At 40.6% G+C, this 18,164-nt stretch overlaps 1 protein-coding gene across 3 annotated transcripts in view; it reads left to right on the top strand.

Annotated features, from left to right (window-relative positions):
- RASA3 (RAS p21 protein activator 3) overlaps positions 1 to 18,164 on the top strand; it is a 129,935-nt gene that overhangs the window by 91,628 nt on the left and 20,143 nt on the right. For 2 of the 3 annotated variants that reach the window (XM_042867737.1, XM_042867736.1), the window contains exons 6-11: positions 2,988 to 3,068; positions 5,854 to 5,926; positions 9,974 to 10,053; positions 13,445 to 13,549; positions 14,074 to 14,230; positions 15,065 to 15,213. In XM_042867737.1, the coding sequence (XP_042723671.1) occupies positions 2,988 to 3,068; positions 5,854 to 5,926; positions 9,974 to 10,053; positions 13,445 to 13,549; positions 14,074 to 14,230; positions 15,065 to 15,213 (645 nt within the window). The remainder of the gene's footprint in view (positions 1 to 2,987; positions 3,069 to 5,853; positions 5,927 to 9,973; positions 10,054 to 13,444; positions 13,550 to 14,073; positions 14,231 to 15,064; positions 15,214 to 18,164) is intronic. The other variant, XM_042867738.1, reaches the window with a different exon arrangement.

Raw genomic sequence — 18,164 nt, 5'->3', positions numbered from 1 at the left:
AAAAATTACCTGAAAGGCTTTGAATGCCATTCATGTCAGTGTCTGTTTCCTGTTTTTCCACACTTTGTTTCTTTCAAGGTTGTTTTTGCTTGTTCTTATTCCCACTGCAGGCAGAAAAACATCTTCCTTAAGTCATCATGGCTTTAAGAGAATATCTGTGTATTCTGATTTACTTGGTTGGTTGGTTTGGTTGCTGTTTCTTGGTGTTTTGTGTTGTTGTCTTTTTTTTTTTTTTTTTTTCCCAGAGAACACAAAACACTACCCTACTATTTTAAACACATCTCTGGTTTAGCCCAGAGCTGTTTCTAATATTTGCTGCTGAATGATGCTTCAAATATGGCACGGTAGTTCCAGTGTTACACCCTTCTTGATCAGCAGTTTAGGCATTCCTGAGCAGGAGGAGGCTTCTGGACCATTATACTTTCATAGCTCCCTGCAAACCTGCAGTTCATTATCTGTATAATCTCACTTCGAAGCCCTGTGTTCTTTTGGCCTCTGTGACATCCTGTGACAATATGTTTTGCAATCTCATTATGCATTGTGTGGAAAAAGAACTTCCTTTTGTTTATTTTAAACCTGCTGCCTGCTCATTTCATTGTTTGCCCCCTAATTCTTGTTTCGTGAGGAAATGTTCTTCACATCATTCATGATTTTATGAGCTGTTCATGAATGGATAACTTCTGTCTTCTGAGATGAGCCGTACAAACATGGAGAGCACACGAAATCAAGAGGCATTTTGCTTGCTGCTTAGTTTTTTAGAGCACACTTGATTCAAGATGCCAGAGCCCAGTGTTACTGTGTTCCTTCTGACCAGCTAATGATACCGCTTGTTGATGGAACCATCAGTGACAGCTGAAGTGATGGTGTCAGAGTACTATCCGCAAAAACCATCAGGCTTTTTTATAGGTGGTGGTATGAGAGTAAACCCTGTTGTTGTGCATGTGTGTACTTAGAGTATGCTTGTGTGTATGGATAACTTCATGCTTTCCAGCATTCAAATGCATCTCTGATTTTATTTTGTAGTGCTCTATGTGTCCTCAAGTTTAGATCACGCTCTCTGGGATCCTTTTCTATTGTCCACATATTCTGAAAGGACTGCTTTTATTAAAACAGGAATAACTCTGTCTCTGAACATGCTTTCATTGTGTAACTTTCAAATAACTCTTCCTGTATGGATGAGAGCTGACTTGGAAACCATTCACGAACAGCAGAAAATTGGCTGACTGCTAGAAAGCCATTGAGCTAATGTTTCATTTCAATGAACTTAAAGGCTGCCTTAAGGAAGCAGTGGAAGGGGGTTGGGGGTTGACACTGACACGTAGTGTGCCGTTCTTCTGTTCACATACGAAACCATCCGAAAGAATGACCAGCAGGCACACTTACAGAGTGTTTCTCTGTGAATATAGTGTTGTTAGGATAAAGAGTGCTGGCAAAGAAGTGACCTCTCCTGCACTCACAAGAAAAATCCAGCTGGACCTGACCCTTCTTAAAGGCTTTCTGCTCGTACTTCCAGGTTTTCCACCTCTACTTCTTGCTACTCTGCCTGAAGGCTGTAGCGTGGAGTTCCCTGTAAATCTTTCTATTCATGCTTACCTTTTTTGAATGTAAAAAGTAGCGTTTTCCTTTCAAATTGGAATACTTGGGGACTGTTTGTATTAAGCCAATTATTTAGCCCTTATCCTAGGTCAGGGAATCCAACTGTAAATACAGTGTACTACTTCCTCTGCCTGTGTGTGGCGCCTTCGAGTGATCTTCAGGTTTTCTGTACTTGCTGCGTGAACTTATCTAGATTGGATTAGGGCAGAACTTCCTCTGGTAAAAGTAGGTGTCTGTATCGGATCCATCACTGTAGTCATCCCTTTATGTGGAGTAAGTAAAAGTTCTGTGGTTAAGCTGCCTATGAAGCCCACACCATATGTTACAAAATATTTCCTTTGTGGATAAAATTGTGGAACACTGTTAACTGACTTTTGTCTACTGATTTATTTATTTATTTTTCTGAATCAAAGTTGCTGTCATTGAAAGCAGTACAATGGATCTCAGTGTTTTTATAGCTGATTTTATAGCACCCAGGTACCTTTTATACCGTGCCGGGGGAGTATCACTCTACGAGAGCAGTGCTACTCCCCTGTTTAAAGCAGAGCTTGTTTCAGAAGGGAGAGCCCTGGCACTAACCTCTCTCCTTTTATTTTCATTTTGTGCTGCGTTGCTCAGCAGGTTTTAGCTTTATGGATTATTTTTTCATTGGTTGTGGCTTTTTTTTTGTTTTTTTTTTTTTTTTTTCCAAAGAGATGTTGAAATCAGAGTGCAAAAGTACAGATTTCTCACCTTGGCTTGCAAGAGAAACCCATTTGTTACGTTTTGTCCCTGCAGTGTCTGTTCTCTGACTTTTTCAGTGGAAAGCCGCTGGAAGTGTTTCTTTTTTCTAATTTGTTTTTTCAAAGTTTAATGGAGAAAGATGATAAGACATGCGGTCTGTGGGACTGCAGTTAACACAGCCTGTGCCAAATCTTGTCCAAAGAGCAGAGGCCTTTGTAGACATGATTCTGATAAATTACTTGACTACTGCAGGGATGTGTGTGTGTGATTTTGCTTTTTAATCCTTTGTTACAGAAATAAACTCTGGATGTCACTGTCTGCTGAATAAATTGTTAGAGACTTTTCAGGAGTTGACTGTTCCCATCTTGACAGCATGCCCTTTTTTTCATGGACCTTAAGCTGTTCTAGTTGAACAGTAAGAGTTCTTCAAGTTAAGATTTCTCTGCAATTTAACTTTAATTTTGTCCATGTTAAAGTTATTATTTAAGACCATACATTCTCAAGTTTTAGTTACATATTAGATCCTTGTGCTTAGCTACATTTTAATTCTCTAGTAAAAGATATTGTGAAAACGGAGCAGGATGAAGATGCATAGCTTGTATTTTCTTTCCAGTCTCTTCCTATTTTATTGACCTGCTTGTCTGCTATTTTTTTTCTTCTTTTTACAGAGTTCTAGAATGCCAAGGCCTTCCCATTGTGAATGGGCAGTGTGATCCCTATGCCACTGTTACCTTAGCAGGACCTTCCAGGCAAGTATTTGCTCCTTCAAAAACTTCCATTTCATAAGGATATTTTCTGTTTCCTTGGTCTAGAAACCTCTATTCTCAGGTAGACAGAATATTTAGAGAGCAGTGAAATAAAGTATTTATGTGTCTATGTATGAACTACTAGGGTATACTCAAGTAAGTAATTTGATGCTTACTTCAGTTTTGCTTTATATAAAGGTCTGAATAATTTTACTATCTTGGAGTATGTAATTTGTGGTTAGGTTTAATTTGTGCATCTTCTCACCTCATAGTTGGAGGCCATTTTTCTTTAACAAATTTATTGCCTAATTTTGGGCAAGGACAGAAGAGAAAGCTGAACGCATCAACATCGTGGAGAACTTGCATTTGTATGTGAATATTTAGAGTCTTTTATGCTTTTGGGGTGTGACAGATTAAGGTATATATAGAAAACCTTAGGTAGCTCAATCCTGTAATTTGATATGTGTGGATGTAATAGCATGGATAAAATTTTAGATTCTGCATAATCATATTTAGCTTAAATAGCAGATTAAATTTTCCTGTTCTTTTCCAGAATTGATCATGCTGTTGGATGTCACAGTTTTGTTTCTGTTTATGTAGAGGGTCACCTTTCATGGGTGTGACATATTAGAAAAAAAATCACAGCTCTCCTCTGAACCCCCAAGTATTTTGTAGCATAGGCTACAACATATAACGTATAATATTTTACAATAATTTATTAAAATCAGCATAAGTGAAATGCATTCTTGACAAATACCTTGCGTGCAGAAGAGTCTTTGAGGCTGGTCTGTATTCCTCATTTTTCCTAGGTGTCCTATGTCATTTGTATCTTAACGAGCTGTGTATTTGAATTGTACACTTTGTCTCTTTAAGCATATAATTTCTTTCAGATGGCACTGGGTGTTAATAACTGAAACTGTATGGAGATCTCTTGACTAACTCTAGTACCCTTGAATGTCTAAACTTGCCTCTCTTCATCTGTTCCCCCTCCCCTGCCTTTGGATAACGTACAACAGCTGATAACATACTTTCCTTTAAAATAAGGAGCACAGCTCCATCTTGTTCCTATCTGTTTTTGTTTCATTTTCTGTTCGGGAGAGAAGGCTTGTCTCCTATCTTCAGCAAGCAGCACGCAGCTTATTCCTATCCAGTGCTTTAATTGCCCAATAATTGTGCCTGCTTTAATCATCTCCCGTTCTACATCCTGCTTCCCAGTCCCCTCCCTGATGGGCTTATCAGTAAAGAGGTTGATTGGCAAGTGTGACTGATGAGATGGGATAGGCAATCAGCCCCATGTCCTGCAGGCGATTAGTCTCTTATCTCTCATCTCCTCCTAGGAACAGTGAGGTATTTTTAATCTGTGTATCTTCTCTTCTCTGTTTTTTTCATTGCCTCCCCTTTTAGGAGAGGGAAAGCTGCTTTTGCTGCTGTATTTTATGCAGTGCCGAGCATAAAAACATCAACAAATGCTCTGTTATTTATTCTGTAGTTTATACTTACAGAGCCAACAGATCTCTCAGCTGGAGCTGGTTCAGGAAAAGCACTGTATACTTGTGGGCTGGACCTTTCAAATCACATCAGAAACATGTAGTGGCAATAGAAATTTAACCCAGCTTTGCTTGCCCACTGTGTATGTATATGTCCAGTTAATAAAAACAGGTACAAGCTACCTAAGCAGCTTTGCTGCACAAGAAATGAGGAATAGATTCTGGAATGAAATAATTAGTAGGTCAGTTTTCCTCTTGGTAGGTGCAGCTCTCTATCTCTGTCTGTTTTATCTGTGCTTTGTTGCTGGGGAGCTTTAGGGGAAGATGTGACACAGGACAATACAGTTTCTCACTTGTATGTAACTAGAAGAAACAAGCATAGGTTTGTAGCAATTATCCGTGATGTGGAATACATTGGCTGGCTCTAGCCCATTAGCAAACAGTTAGATGTCTGTATTCTAAAATGCAGATACAGGTGGATGATGCTGCCTAGAGACAAATGAATGAGCAGTGCTAAACTTTGTCAGGCCTGTTCCCCAGTGGTTTAAGGGATCATAGAATCACGTAGGATCACAGAATCTGGATAAAATGGAGGTCTGCCATGTGTTGTTCCTACAGAGCAGTAGAAATTAGAGACTTCTGCTCAGCACTGCTCACTGTAGTTCAACAACATACCATTTACTAGGGGCTGTTGTGGCTGCAGGGAAGAGAGTGGTATATACCAATTAAAATCTGACTTTTTAAGTTTAAGGAAAGTGAGGCTTTAAAAAGAAGCCTGAAGACCTTCCGTGCTCTACTGCTCCTTTGAAAAACTTCTTCGTTCTTGTGAGAAAAAATGTTTTTTTGATTGTTTAACACCACTGAAAAGCATTCATTGATTCCTCAGGCTAAGGTTATAAAATATAAAATACAGAAATATCTATATCAGTCCTCCTGACTCCTGTGCTCTTAGGGTATGAGAATATCTTGAGCAGACTCTCCCCTCAAATATTGTTATTCAAAGCTTCATTCCTGCAAGTCATTTTGTTCAGATACAAGATGCTGCTGGATCAAGAAAGTAGGAAATCAGAACTCAAGGACTTAGTTTAAGAAAGGATAGCAAAATGTGATTACTGCTACTTGAGAGAAATAGGCTGCAGTGAATCCTCTCTTAAGTGTGTGTGTGTTTGCATGCCTTGCGTGCTGCAGCCACATGGCGTGCCAGTTTTACCAAATGAGTGACCGTTTGTTCTTCAGTGGCTGTGTTCTAAGATCATGCTTCTGCTGATGCTTTCTTACACTTTTTTCTTTTCTTTATTCAGATCGGAAGCCAAAAAGACTAAAGTTAAAAAGAAGACCAACAATCCACATTTTGATGAAGTGTTTTATTTTGAGGTTGGTATTTCAAAGGAATGGGTGATAAGCTGAAATACTATACTGTAGATAGTTGGCACAGCATCCTGCCCCGTGTTGTGCCAGCTGTCTTCTTTGAAGGCTGTTTCAAAGCAGTGCTGGGGAAAGAAGTATCCAGGGTCAGACTAGATGTCTGCTGAAGCAGTATGTTGCTTCAGCCCAGGTGCTCTGAGGCAGATGCTTCCACACGGGCACTTCTCCTGAGTAGCAGGCTTTACTCAACCCAGGTATAACTCAATCCAGACGAGTTTTGAGAGAGTTAAGAATGAGCTTTTATATATGCGTATTTTTTCTGGCTTGTGGTTTTATGGCAGCTCCACCCTTCTTTTCCAGGCAATGGGGGGAAGGTTGTCTCAGAGGAGCAGTGAAAACCATAGTGGAAAGATACTTTTTAAAAAGAATGTTTCAGCAGTCTACCAGTCTCCTGTAATACTAGCACATGAAGCCCCTACAACTTTATCTAACACAGAACATTTTCAACAAGTGCAGTTAAGACAACGTATAACTCTTGAAGTGCTAGTTTTGGTTCTTTTTGGCAAAAGTACACGTAATTGTGGTGTGGTCCTTACCTACACGTGCATGTGTTTATAATATGGATGCCCCTTGAAACTTTTCGTTCTATCTGTAAAGTATGTGAATCTTTCTCTTTTATTTCTCTCTTGGACATTTTAGTCTTGGTCTGCACTGAATTGTTCTATTTCAGTAGATACCTCAAAATCCAATCTGGTGTAATTTAATCAGTGAAAAGCCAGAATAGTAATACCGTGCAGTTGGCATATCACTGGTAAGCCCTGCTTATTCCTATGTCATGCATTATCCAGGTTGCATCTGCATCAGCAGCTGCTGGCATGGTACTGGGGATGTGATTTTGAGAGTTAGTCCTAGGGCACAGGCAGCTAACTGTGTTAGGAGATGCAAGGAGAGAGGAACCAGACAAGCACTGTTGCACAAAGTGCACGCATCCTGCATGCAGTGCCTGTGAGTGGCCTTACTGCTGTCATCCACCCAGTCTGCTCACTGCTGTCTTTGCTTAGAAGCTGACAGTTGAACCAAGTGATCTGAAGTCAGTCATACCAATAGCAGTGCACTCTTGTTGATGTATTTGAGGAACAGATACTCAAGTTCTTAATTGGCACTTTCTTGCTGCCCAAATAAGTGGAAGCCCTGAGGCTTGGTCAGGGTAATCTTTCCTTCAGTAATTCATCAAATCTCTTCCTAGGCTGTATTCACTGCAGCTTTACCTTTGACTAGCCCTGAGCCCTTATGGGGCTGACCTGACTCATATGATTGTGTTGCACTGAGTGGGGAGGAGAGATCCCGTGGTACTGAATACTGAAACTGCACTGCCGTGTCTGTATTCAGGATTTCGGTCTGTCAGCTGTTCCAGAGCTGCAGCCTTTGGCAGTGAAACAGGAGTAATGTTCTGTGTTAATAAACTAGAATGGACTTCCTGATTCTTAACATAGGCAGTTCTGGAGGTGTCTGACAGTGAGAGCTTTTTAATGAGCCTAATCAAGGAATTCAGCTTGTATATCACAAAGCTTTACCTGTCTCTTTCCTCTGCCTTCTGTGTGCTGCAGAAATAGTGAACATTTGGTATTTAAACACTGAGCTTGGCAGGTGGTGCCAGATGGGGAGAGGAAAGAGAGGAGCAGAATGCACCTTCCAGCTGGAGCTGAGGAAGGGGGCTGGTGGTTTTCTTTGCCTGCCTTTATGCTAAGAGCTGAGTTGCTTGCAAGTATCTATAAAAGCAAAACTTGAACTGGAACCCATACCCTCACTGTTCTGCTAACTCAAAGTAAAGGGTTTTCTGTGTGGGTAAGGACAATGCTTGGACAGTATGTGAAACAGCCCTCAGTGCCAACAGAGCCATCATAAATTTATGTCATTTTGAGTAGTTGGTATATACCAGGCTAAATGTCTCCAAGGAATAAGGTTCAGTAGCACTGCTAGGGCTGGAGAATACATTCACTAATGAGACGTGGGCAGACCTGTAGCTAACCTGATTCCTGTGGAGCTGCGCAGATTCATGCTGTTGACAGACGTATCATTTACTGCTTCCAAACAGTTTCATCAGCTTTCCTGCAGTCTGCTAGCACAGCAATTGGCCATGGCTCTAAGGAAGAAGAAAATCTGTAGAAGTCAGTGAAGACATGCATTCCTTTCTGCAGCAAAATAGATTTAATTAGCTAAATGGAAAACAGCTTATCATTGATTTGGAAGATTTAAGGGCTTGCTTAAGGATGCTACAAGTGAAACTTGCACCTGATGATTTGGAGCCATTTTCACCACCACTTCAGCTGCAGCAGTGAAGAAGCTTAGATGTACAAAGCTACAGGGAAATCTCCCACTCATGAAGGAAGTAGTGCTGGGAGCCTGTTTGCAAACCCAACTGTGCTAAAAATTGAGCAACTGATAAATAAGCTTGTCAGTTTGCCATCTGAGATGAAAGTTCCCTAATATCTAATTCCATCCTTGAAACTGATGGGCTTATTAGGATGCTCTTTTTAGCATTTTTGATTGACCTGCATACTAAGCAGTCATGCAGATGAACAGAGGAACCTCATGCATGCAGACTCCAGCAAAGCTTCTTAGAAAAGTGTTTACTTGAAAGGGGTGTGCCATAAGTTACATGTCTGTTGTAACTTTTTGCAACTCATGTCTTTCAGGTAATAAACAGTACAGTTTGCTTTCTTATTCAGAACTACACCATTATCTTTACAATGCTAATACAAAATACATAACTTTCAGTTATATAGGATGATTTATTGAAGCCACAGTGAAGATGGTTGCAAGCGTAGGGGGGAGAAAAATTGTTCTGAGCTGCTGATATTGTAGGATGCATTTAAATTACCATGATATTAGGCTTACTGGTGCATTTCATTTGGTTTTGGGCTAGAACATTTGGTACCCAGTGCTGCTATGGTACCTTTGTATTCATGTGTATCACCTTGAAAATGGAGCCTTCTCTTAAGCACACAAAAGACTGTTGGGTGTCAATCTGAAGATTCTTTTCTAATTTCTCTCTATCTGTGCAGCTACATCTTTGGCTCTCTTGTTTGTTCTGTCTGCATCTGATGTAACAAGAAGTCAAGTTTACAATAAAAGCCAGTTTTTGTGAGTGGGAAGCATTAAGCCACATGAGTATTTAAACATTCAATAAAGCTGAGCTTCTGTGTGCAACCAAGAGCTGAACCCACACATCATACGCACTTGTGTTTGGTCGGTTCCTGCTGTGGTTTCAGCTGGGTGGGGTAGCCTTTTTCTCAAGTTTCTGACACACTATGAAAAAAACAAAACTATCAAAGGCTTTTTTAGATCATACTAGAAAAGAGATTTTAAGAAATGTTTGTACAAAAGCTTTCTTTTGCTAATGCTCTACACCTGCAGCTTATCTTCCCATTCTTTTCTACCCATGCTTTCCTTTATCAGTGTTGCAAATGTGGTTGCAGTGCACCTGATTCTAAATTCTGACATACGTAGCACAGTGTAGCATCTCTTAGACAGTTGATCTGCTCGGTACATTTTGTGGGGGTGTGATAAATCGAATTCCAGGATACCATGACAGGCTGAACTTCCCAATTTTAATTGGATCCATTGTAAAATGTTTTTAGTGGTGGTTTTGCTTTTCACCTCTCTCTTCTTCAGAATGCCTCAGGCATCTGTTGCACAGCTGTACTTAAGGCATGGGTATTAATTGCCCCTTTATTTCTTTTGATAGTGGTATTCATTTGCATGTTTTTTTTTCTTTTGACAATGTAAACTCAAAGTGCTGTAGTAATATTAAAGACGTTCTTTCTCTGGTAAATAAAGTATGAAGTGTTTAGTTACCTTTGAATAAGATTCTTACCACGTCTCTATAGTGGGGAATCTGCAGTCTACAGGTTTATTACCATGCTTGAATGTTTTCATAATCAGGGATGGATTCCTTGCTGATAGTCAAATGCCACAGTGTTCCAGAGCTTTGTAGAAGTAACAGAGAAATGCTTTTGTATCAGTTTAATTTGTTAAAGGTTCCTCTTTTTTTAGGTTACAAGACCGAGTAGCTACAACAAGAAATCCCAATTTGATATTGAAGATGTCGATGAAGTTGACAAAATGGAGATTAGGTAATACAAAATAGCTTCTACTGATAATCTTCCAAAGTTATGTGCTTTGTAGTAGAGTGTTTTTTCAAAATGACAAGCATGATTTCATTGTTGGTGACTCAAAGAGGACTCTTTGTCTCTGCATCTATTCCTTTAACTGCATGATCCTGTAGATCCTATATGAATTTGTGACAGTTGTGCTGTGGGAGACATCCTCGTTATTTTCCTCAGTATCCTTTCTCTGTGTGTATAACGTGCATGTGTGTATGCTCATGTGCATTTATCATTGAGTGCAGCCTTTTATGTCTGGTCTCTCTTTCAGCCCTCCTTCCCTCAGTTTCCCAGGAGAGCCCAAGAGCTCTGTGATGCTCTTTGTTAAAGGATCTGTTTTCTTTTGTCGCTTAATTTTAGCAACCAAGATAAGGTCCTCCTTCCCTGAAAGGAAACTCTTGAGCTGAAATTTTCTCTGGGTCTGAGGCAGTTTCTCTTCTCTTTTTCCTGCCAGAATGTAACCCCTTCTTGTGAGGCTGGGTACCATCCATTGCACAGGAAAGAAGTAACTCTTATTTCAAAAACAAAACAACCCCACCCACCCACTTACTGCTATTTTAAAACTTGCAGAGGCCTGTCAACAGTGTTTGTGGGGATGGGTGAAAGGTCAGAGTGGGGAGGAAACAGTAGGGGTTGCAAAGCCTTGTGGCATCTCATGTGTGAGGTACTGTTGCATACCTGAAACTTAAAGGTTTAGTCCATCTGGTGATCTGCACAGCAGGTGTGGAAACTGCTTTATCCACATACACGTGTGGTGTGGTATTTCTTCTTTCTCCTAGGATTTAGAGAAAGAAAAGTTGAGGAGGAAGGGCATCCCTCTTACTCCTTTCTCTCCAGGTGCTCCCACTGGAGAGTCAGTGAGGGCTCCCCTCTCAAAACATTCCCTAGTCCCTTCAGAAGCATTACTGGCAGTAAGAGGGGGACCAGACAAGGGGAACATTCCCACCAAGCAAGATGTTTGTGTTAATGAATGAATGAGAGCTGCCATGTTACCTTCTACTTTGCCTGTCAACTGCTGGTTCATGTAGCCCGTTACTGTAATATCACAGCACTGCATGGCCATTAATAGACGTGTGTTTGCCAGGACTCTGTGAGACAGGAAAGGGAGATTATTTGTATGCAAGAGACACAAGAGATGTAAATGAATTTCAAAAAAGTGTTCCATTCCTTAACAACAAAACATCACGATGTGACGCAAAAGACTAGTAAAGTAGCTGGGAAAGACTAAGCACTTAAATAATACGTGAAAGTAGGTAAAGAATTAGTTTTGGTTGGGCAAACTGTTTGCTCAGACAGTTTGTCCCATATAAGACAGAGTGGTTTTGTTTCCATCTCGGGTTCTTCTCCCAGCCCCCTCATTTCCTCCGCTCTGTTTTCTAAGAGTGAGATTGCCCCCATGCCCTCTGGATGGATCATACAATTAATGGGTTTGGGGGTTTGTTTTCTTTTTCTCTCCTGAGAAAATACCATTCCACAGAGTACAGAGGCAACTCAGTCTCTCATGGTTTTTCTCTAAAGCTATGAAAGTTTCTCTTTTTGAGTGGGTGTAGGAAGTTGCAGGCAGAGCATATCAGCACTAAAGGACCAGATGTTCTGGTGAAATTCATTGTTTCTCCTCCTCCTCTCTGTTGTTCTTTCTTCCTCTCTGTCAGCAGTGTCTGACCATTTTAGAATAAAGCTTTAGACTCCAGGGTCTTGTGTATAGTATTTTCTTTTAATTTTACTTTTACTTATGCTTTATGCCTCAAGCACACAAAACAATAATGTCAGAATTTGAATGCCTGCTTTGCTTATTGTACAGCATGAGATCTGCCTTGAGTTTTGAATTCCTCTCCTGCTGAAACATTTTACTGTTCTTACATTTACTTTTTTTTCTGTAACTTCAGTTGCTGTAGGGCATGCCCTTCGGAAGTGTGTGAGGCTGTGTATGTTTCAAAGTGTTACTGCCAGTGAGCATCTAAAAGGCATTTACATAAACTAGAAACCAGTTGCCTGTAAATACTTTGTAAATGCAGAGTTGGACTATGTGTAAATAACCTTCTAAAAATCCCTTCCTGAAGCTGCACTTAGCCATTTGAATTAGTTTGTAAGATTGCAATCAACTGAATATGGAGAAAAAATAGAGAAGATAGGATTTTCAAAGACTTCTCCTGTTGGGTCATTTTTGCACTGCAGGAAAAAAAAAAAGTTAAAATATTAGAGTTTGAAGAACTTAAACTAGCAGGCACGTAACATGAGCTTTTGACATGTCTGGCATATGAAACTCGATGCATGAGACAGAGAGGCAAGACTCAGGGGATTTAGAAGTGACATTCTCTGCACTTGCATAAGGTAGGAAAAACCTCTAACAGGACTAGCAGTCCTCATTCTTTGACAACCTACTGTGACTTGCTTGAGACTAGGAAGGTGGTGTAAGTATGTCCATAATCAAATGATTTTGCACCTTATCCAGATTACAGTTAGTTCTCCTGGAAATCTTCATTATTCAAGAACCTGCATTTTTTCCCATACAGTCTTTTTTCCCCAGAGTTTAAGGCATATTGAGACTGTGAAAAGTTCTTAGCTGTGATTGTTGTAAACTGAAAATGCCTCTTTGAGAAAGCCTTAAAATATGTACAGAAATATCTGTCCTAGAGTTTGAAACCCTCACTCTGAGATGGGTATTGTAGCATTTATCCACAAATGCCAGGTTAGACACCAGTACTTCTACTTTGAATCTAAGAGCAATTGTTTTACATCCTGAATGTTAAAGAGTGCATGAAAGGCAAGGAACCATCATCTAACAGAATTTCCATGTATGAGGAACTAAGCAACAGAAATTGCATAGATTACAGATAATACACATGTGATACTGTGTGGTAGAACAGTCCTATTATTTGTACAGAAGAACTTTAGGTGCAGCAAATATGTAAGCTTGACATGGTGAATCTTCCCAGAAGCTAGAGCATTGGGAAAGGCTGAGTAGAAATTCAGCCTCACTCTTCAAACTTTCATTACACTGCTGGTAATGAAATCAGCCCGAGACTGAAGGTCTCTGGACATTTTTTGCCATGGTATTCATTTTATCTGTATTTTTTCCTTTATCTGGGATATGCAGAGAGCCCCTGGATGTTTATCAATAGGGACTGTGGAAACAATACAGATGAGGAAAAGGTATTCTAGATGATTTTTCACTGGTGTTTCATGGAGATGAGCTGTAAGGCTCCAGAAGTCAACCTTAGCCTCTTAACTGTTTGAAAACCAGCACTGTACATTTTGGAACTTTCTAACTCCTGGGCTTGAGGAGAAAAACCAACAAAATTCAAATAAAAGAAAGTTTTATTTATTCCTTATCTTTTAAAATGACTTCTTTTTGTTGCAGAGTTGATCTCTGGAATGCCAGTAACTTGAAGTTTGGAGATGAGTTTCTAGGAGAACTGAGACTTCCTTTGAAATTTCTGCGACAGTCTAGCTCTTATGAAGCATGGTACTTGACATTTTTCTTTCAGAGTATGAGTAGAAACATACATTTGCTGTGAAGTCTTTGAATAATTACTTCTGTGTGATAAGGTTTAAATGGATTTAATTTGTATCTATAATTAAGTAAGCAAACCAAAATGATCTTAGCAGATGTAAGAGCAAGAAGTTTTGATAATCTGACTAGAGATTTGAGTATGTCTCTGTGTAGCATGTGCGAATTTTAATACCTTGAGTTTTTGATATTATTTACTGCAATTCAATAGCAGTGCCATAATTTTATGAAAATGTGGGGGTTTTTTTGATATGTTACATCAGCACAAATCGTAACGATCAGAACTTTCCATGTTGGAGTTGGTGCTAAATACACTAACATTAACAAATGATTAAATTTTTTGATTCAGAACTCTCAAGAAATTTAATAAGTTTGTAGAGATTGTTTGTATCACTAATCTATAGCTTTTCTATATGCTTATGTGTAGGCTGAGATAATCTTGTGTTTCAGCACAAACATTATCTATTTTTGCATTACAGGTATTTCCTGCAGCCCAGAGATAATGGTAACAAGTCACTGAAACCTGATGACCTTGGTTCCTTAAGGTTAAATGTGGTTTACACTGAGGACCATGTTTTTTCCTCAGACTATTACAGTCCACTTAGAGACCTCCTGCTAAAATCTGCAGATGTTGAGGTAATTTGCTTGTGCTGCTTGTTGTTTACCTGTAATTCATCCTCGCAGGGTTCCCCCTGAATGTTAGGCACAGTCTTGTTGGCACCATAGGTGAATAATTACCAGAATCTTCAACTTCTTTCTTCTTACACCCAAGGATCTTGTTAAGCTCTGCATATCCTTCATGGTTGTTTTCTGTCCTTACAGAAAAGATCTTTATCTGCATATAGTACGGTGGGTGGAGGCACACCCAGGAACACCAGTGGTTTTAACAGCAGCATATTCTCTGTGGCTTTCTAATTTTACGTGTGAAAATGCAAAGTAAACTTCAGTTTGATCAATTTGTTTTCCTTTATTGGAGAGGAACTAGTTTACTTGCATAATTTAAAAACAAAACAAAATGAGAAAACAAAACAATCCCAAACAGAGAACCAACTCTAAAATGTCACAAGGATGGACTTCATCTGCCATTGTGTATAGTTTTAGCGTTTGACTTGGACCTGAGGTTTGAGTGTTGATTTTTTCAGTTCCAGAACTGGTTTCTGTTACTATAGTCTGAAAATGGGGAGGTTTATAGTTCTTCAGTTGCTTCCCAGGCAATGGTCACATTCAGTGAAAAGTCAACTGTTAAAAATGCAGGAAAAAGACTGCACTGCAATAGTTTTTAAATTGCTGCCCTCTTCTGATCAAAACTTAAAGCCAACTAAAACTGGAATGTGAGGCCCAACCGTGTTATGTTTAGACATGTTTAGGTAACTGACCACTGCAATTGTTATGTGGGTTTGTGCACTAAGGAATTAATTATGCTTGTGCTATAAAGATCTCTCAAAGTTTTTATTCCTTTTTACTCTTCAGCCTGTCTCAGCATCAGCTGCACACATTTTGGGTGAAGTTTGCAGAGAAAAACAGGAAGCAGCCATACCTCTCGTCAGGCTTTTCCTACACTATGGCAGAATTGTGCCTTTCATAAGTGCCATTGCAAGTGCTGAAGTGAAGAGGACTCAGTAAGTATCGACAAACTAATTGCTGTCAAGCTCTGTGTTGGCTTGTGGTAGGATCCTACGCTCAGTTTCTGAAACTAAATGCAATTTCAAAATAAATTGTTGAAGTTGCTCCTTTTCCTCCCAGCTAAGCCAGGAAGCCATTGTGCAGCAGGCAAACTATGACTTAGCTGCCATTATGGAAAGATGGTGATGGTTATAAGCTCTTCAGAAGGGATAGGCAAGGAACGAGGGGTGGTGGTGTGGCTCTCTCTATATTTGAAAGTGTTTTGATGTTGTTGAGCTTGGGGCTGGGAATGATAAGGCTGAATCTCTATGGGTAAGGATCAGGGAGACACCAGCAATGTGGCCATCCTGGTGGAGGACTGTTATAGACAACTTAACCAGGATGAAGAGACAGATGAGGTGTACTATGAACAGCTGGCAGAAGTTGCACAATCGCTAGCCGTTGTTCTCATGAGGGACTTCAACTTCAGTCTAGTTGACTACCCTTGGGGGTACCATCCCCTCTGACCTGGATGTATCAAATGGGGAGCAGAATAAACCCTTGATGATTCAGGTGGAAACAGTTACAGATCTACTGCTCCATCTGGACTGCCACAAGTCCATGGGGTTGGTGGTATCCACCCAAGAGTGCTGAGGGAGCTGGCGGAGATGATAGCCAAGCCACTTTGCATCATCCAGCATTCCTGGTTGACCAGATGGGTCCCAGAGGACTGGAGGCTTGCCAGTGTGACTCCTATCTACAAAAAGGATTGTGAGGAGGATCCAGGGAGCTACAGGCCTGTCAGTCTGACCTCTGTACCAAGTAAGATTATGGAGCAGATCATCTTGAGGGAGATCACACGGCATGTGTGGGATCAGACCTGGCCAGCATAGGTTCATCAAAGGCAGGTCCTGCTTGACCAATCTGATCTCCTTCTATGATCAAATGACTTGCCTGGTGGATGAAGGAAAGGCTGTTGACAGTCTACCTAGACTTCAGCAAAGCCTTCAACACTGTTTCCCACAGTATTCTCCTTGAGATACTGATACCTATAGCTTAGATCGATAACACTCTTTGCTGGGTAAAGAACTGGATGTGTGGCTGGGCCCAGAAGGTGGTTGGTAAGTGGAGTTAAATCCAGCTAGCAATCAGTAACAAGTGGTGTTCCCCAAGGGTTGATACTGGGGCCTGTCCAATATCTCTGTTGATGACCTGGATGAGAGAATTGAGCGCACTCGGTAAGTTTGCAGATGACTCCAATTTGGGGGCAAGTGTTGATCTGCCTCAGAGTAGGAAGAATCTACAGAGGGACCTATTCAGATTAGATTGACAGACTGAGGCCAATGGGATCAAGTTCAGTAAGACAAAGTACTGGGACCTGCACTTTGGCCTCAACAACCCTAGGCAACACTACAGGCTTGGGGCAGAGTGGTTGGAAGACTATGTAGAGGAAACAGACCTGGTGGTATTGTTTGATGCTTGGCTGAACGTGAGCCGGCAGTGTGCTCAGGTGGCCAAAAAGGCCAATGGCATTCTGGCTTGTATCAGAAACAGTGTTGCCAGCAAGAGCAGGGAAATGATCATCCCTTTGTACTCAGCTCCAGTGAGGCCACAGCTCGAGTACTGTGTTCAGTTTTGAGTGCCTCACTACAAGGAAGGCATCAAGACACTGGAGCTTGTTCAAAGAAGGACAACAAAGCTGTGAGAGGTCCAGCACAAGTCTTACGGGGAGCAGCTGAGGGAGCTGAGGTTGTTTAGTCTGGAGAAGAGGAGTCTTGGGGTGACCTTATTACTCTCTACACTTACCTGAAAGGAGGTTGTGGCAAGGTGGGGGTCAGCCACTTCTCCCATGTAACTAGTAATAAGACTAGAGGGAATGGCTTTAAGTTGCCCCAGGGGAGATTCAGGTTAGGAAATACTTCTCTGAGAGAGCAGTCAGGCACTGGCACAGGCTGCTCAGGAAGGTGGTAAAGTCACCGTCCCTGGAAGTGTTCAAGAAACGTTTAGATGCTGTACTGAGGGACATGGTTTAGTGGGAAATCTTGGTGATGTGTGGATGGTTGGACTGGATGATCTTAGAGGTCTTTTCCAGCCTTGGTGATTCTGTCATTCTAATGTCAGTGTTGTTTATAAAATTTCTGAAGAACTGGTGAGTTTCATTTGAGGAGGAATTCCCATCATGTTTTACAAAATTTACTTGGAAAACTGTTGTAAGGTCCGAGAGCAGGGAATTTCACTCTGTTCTCTGCATTGGTAGTTTGATAATAACTGTAAAAACCTTCAGCTGTTCATGTGAAATAATTTCAGCTTCAGAATATGCTAATAAGCCATTTTGCACTGAGTAAAAGTGTTTGCTGGACTTGTTCTAAACAAAAAGCAAATTTCTTCCTAAATATGAATATTTAAGGCAAGCTGTGTGTCTAATCTTTCAAATTAGAGGGCTGAGAAACAAAGACAGGGTTGGATCGGGCATTGGATAACAGAAAACAGAATCTTTTTTTTCTGCTCACTCTTTGTAAGTAATTTATGTGACTTACAGATGTTCTGGCAATGTAGTGGTGTAAGAGTATTTACACCAGACTAGTCTCAAAGAGCAGATACTGCTACAAGCCTTGTGCCTACATAATCATGCCATTGGCTGACAATAGAAGAGCCAATAGGTAGTGAAGGAGAATGACAGACTTGGGTTCTGAAGTACAGCTCCTCAGTACAAAATAAAGACTTCGTGTGAGTTGCCTTTCTTTCAGTGTGCCTGGGGGTTAGGGCGTTTTTCTTCCTGTAGGTGTGTGTTTTTCTGTGCTTCAGGTTGGCTGGAACTGCTTGGTTGATGCAGCATGAGGTAATTTGCTGCTCCCTAGTCAGTCATGTTCCTGAGATAAAATGGCAAAGATGTTTGTTTTCATGACTTTTTGGGCATTGTAGCAGGCAGGGAGCTTACTTTTTTAATTAAAAAAAAAGAAAAAAAAGA

Source organism: Lagopus leucura, unplaced genomic scaffold (genome assembly GCF_019238085.1).
Source record: "Lagopus leucura isolate 7727_CA_CO unplaced genomic scaffold, USGS_WTPT01 Super-Scaffold_100001, whole genome shotgun sequence".
In the NCBI taxonomy this organism is placed as follows: domain Eukaryota; kingdom Metazoa; phylum Chordata; class Aves; order Galliformes; family Phasianidae; genus Lagopus; species Lagopus leucura.
Note: the sequence above shows the minus strand (reverse complement) of the source record. Positions and strands in the feature narration are given on the sequence as shown.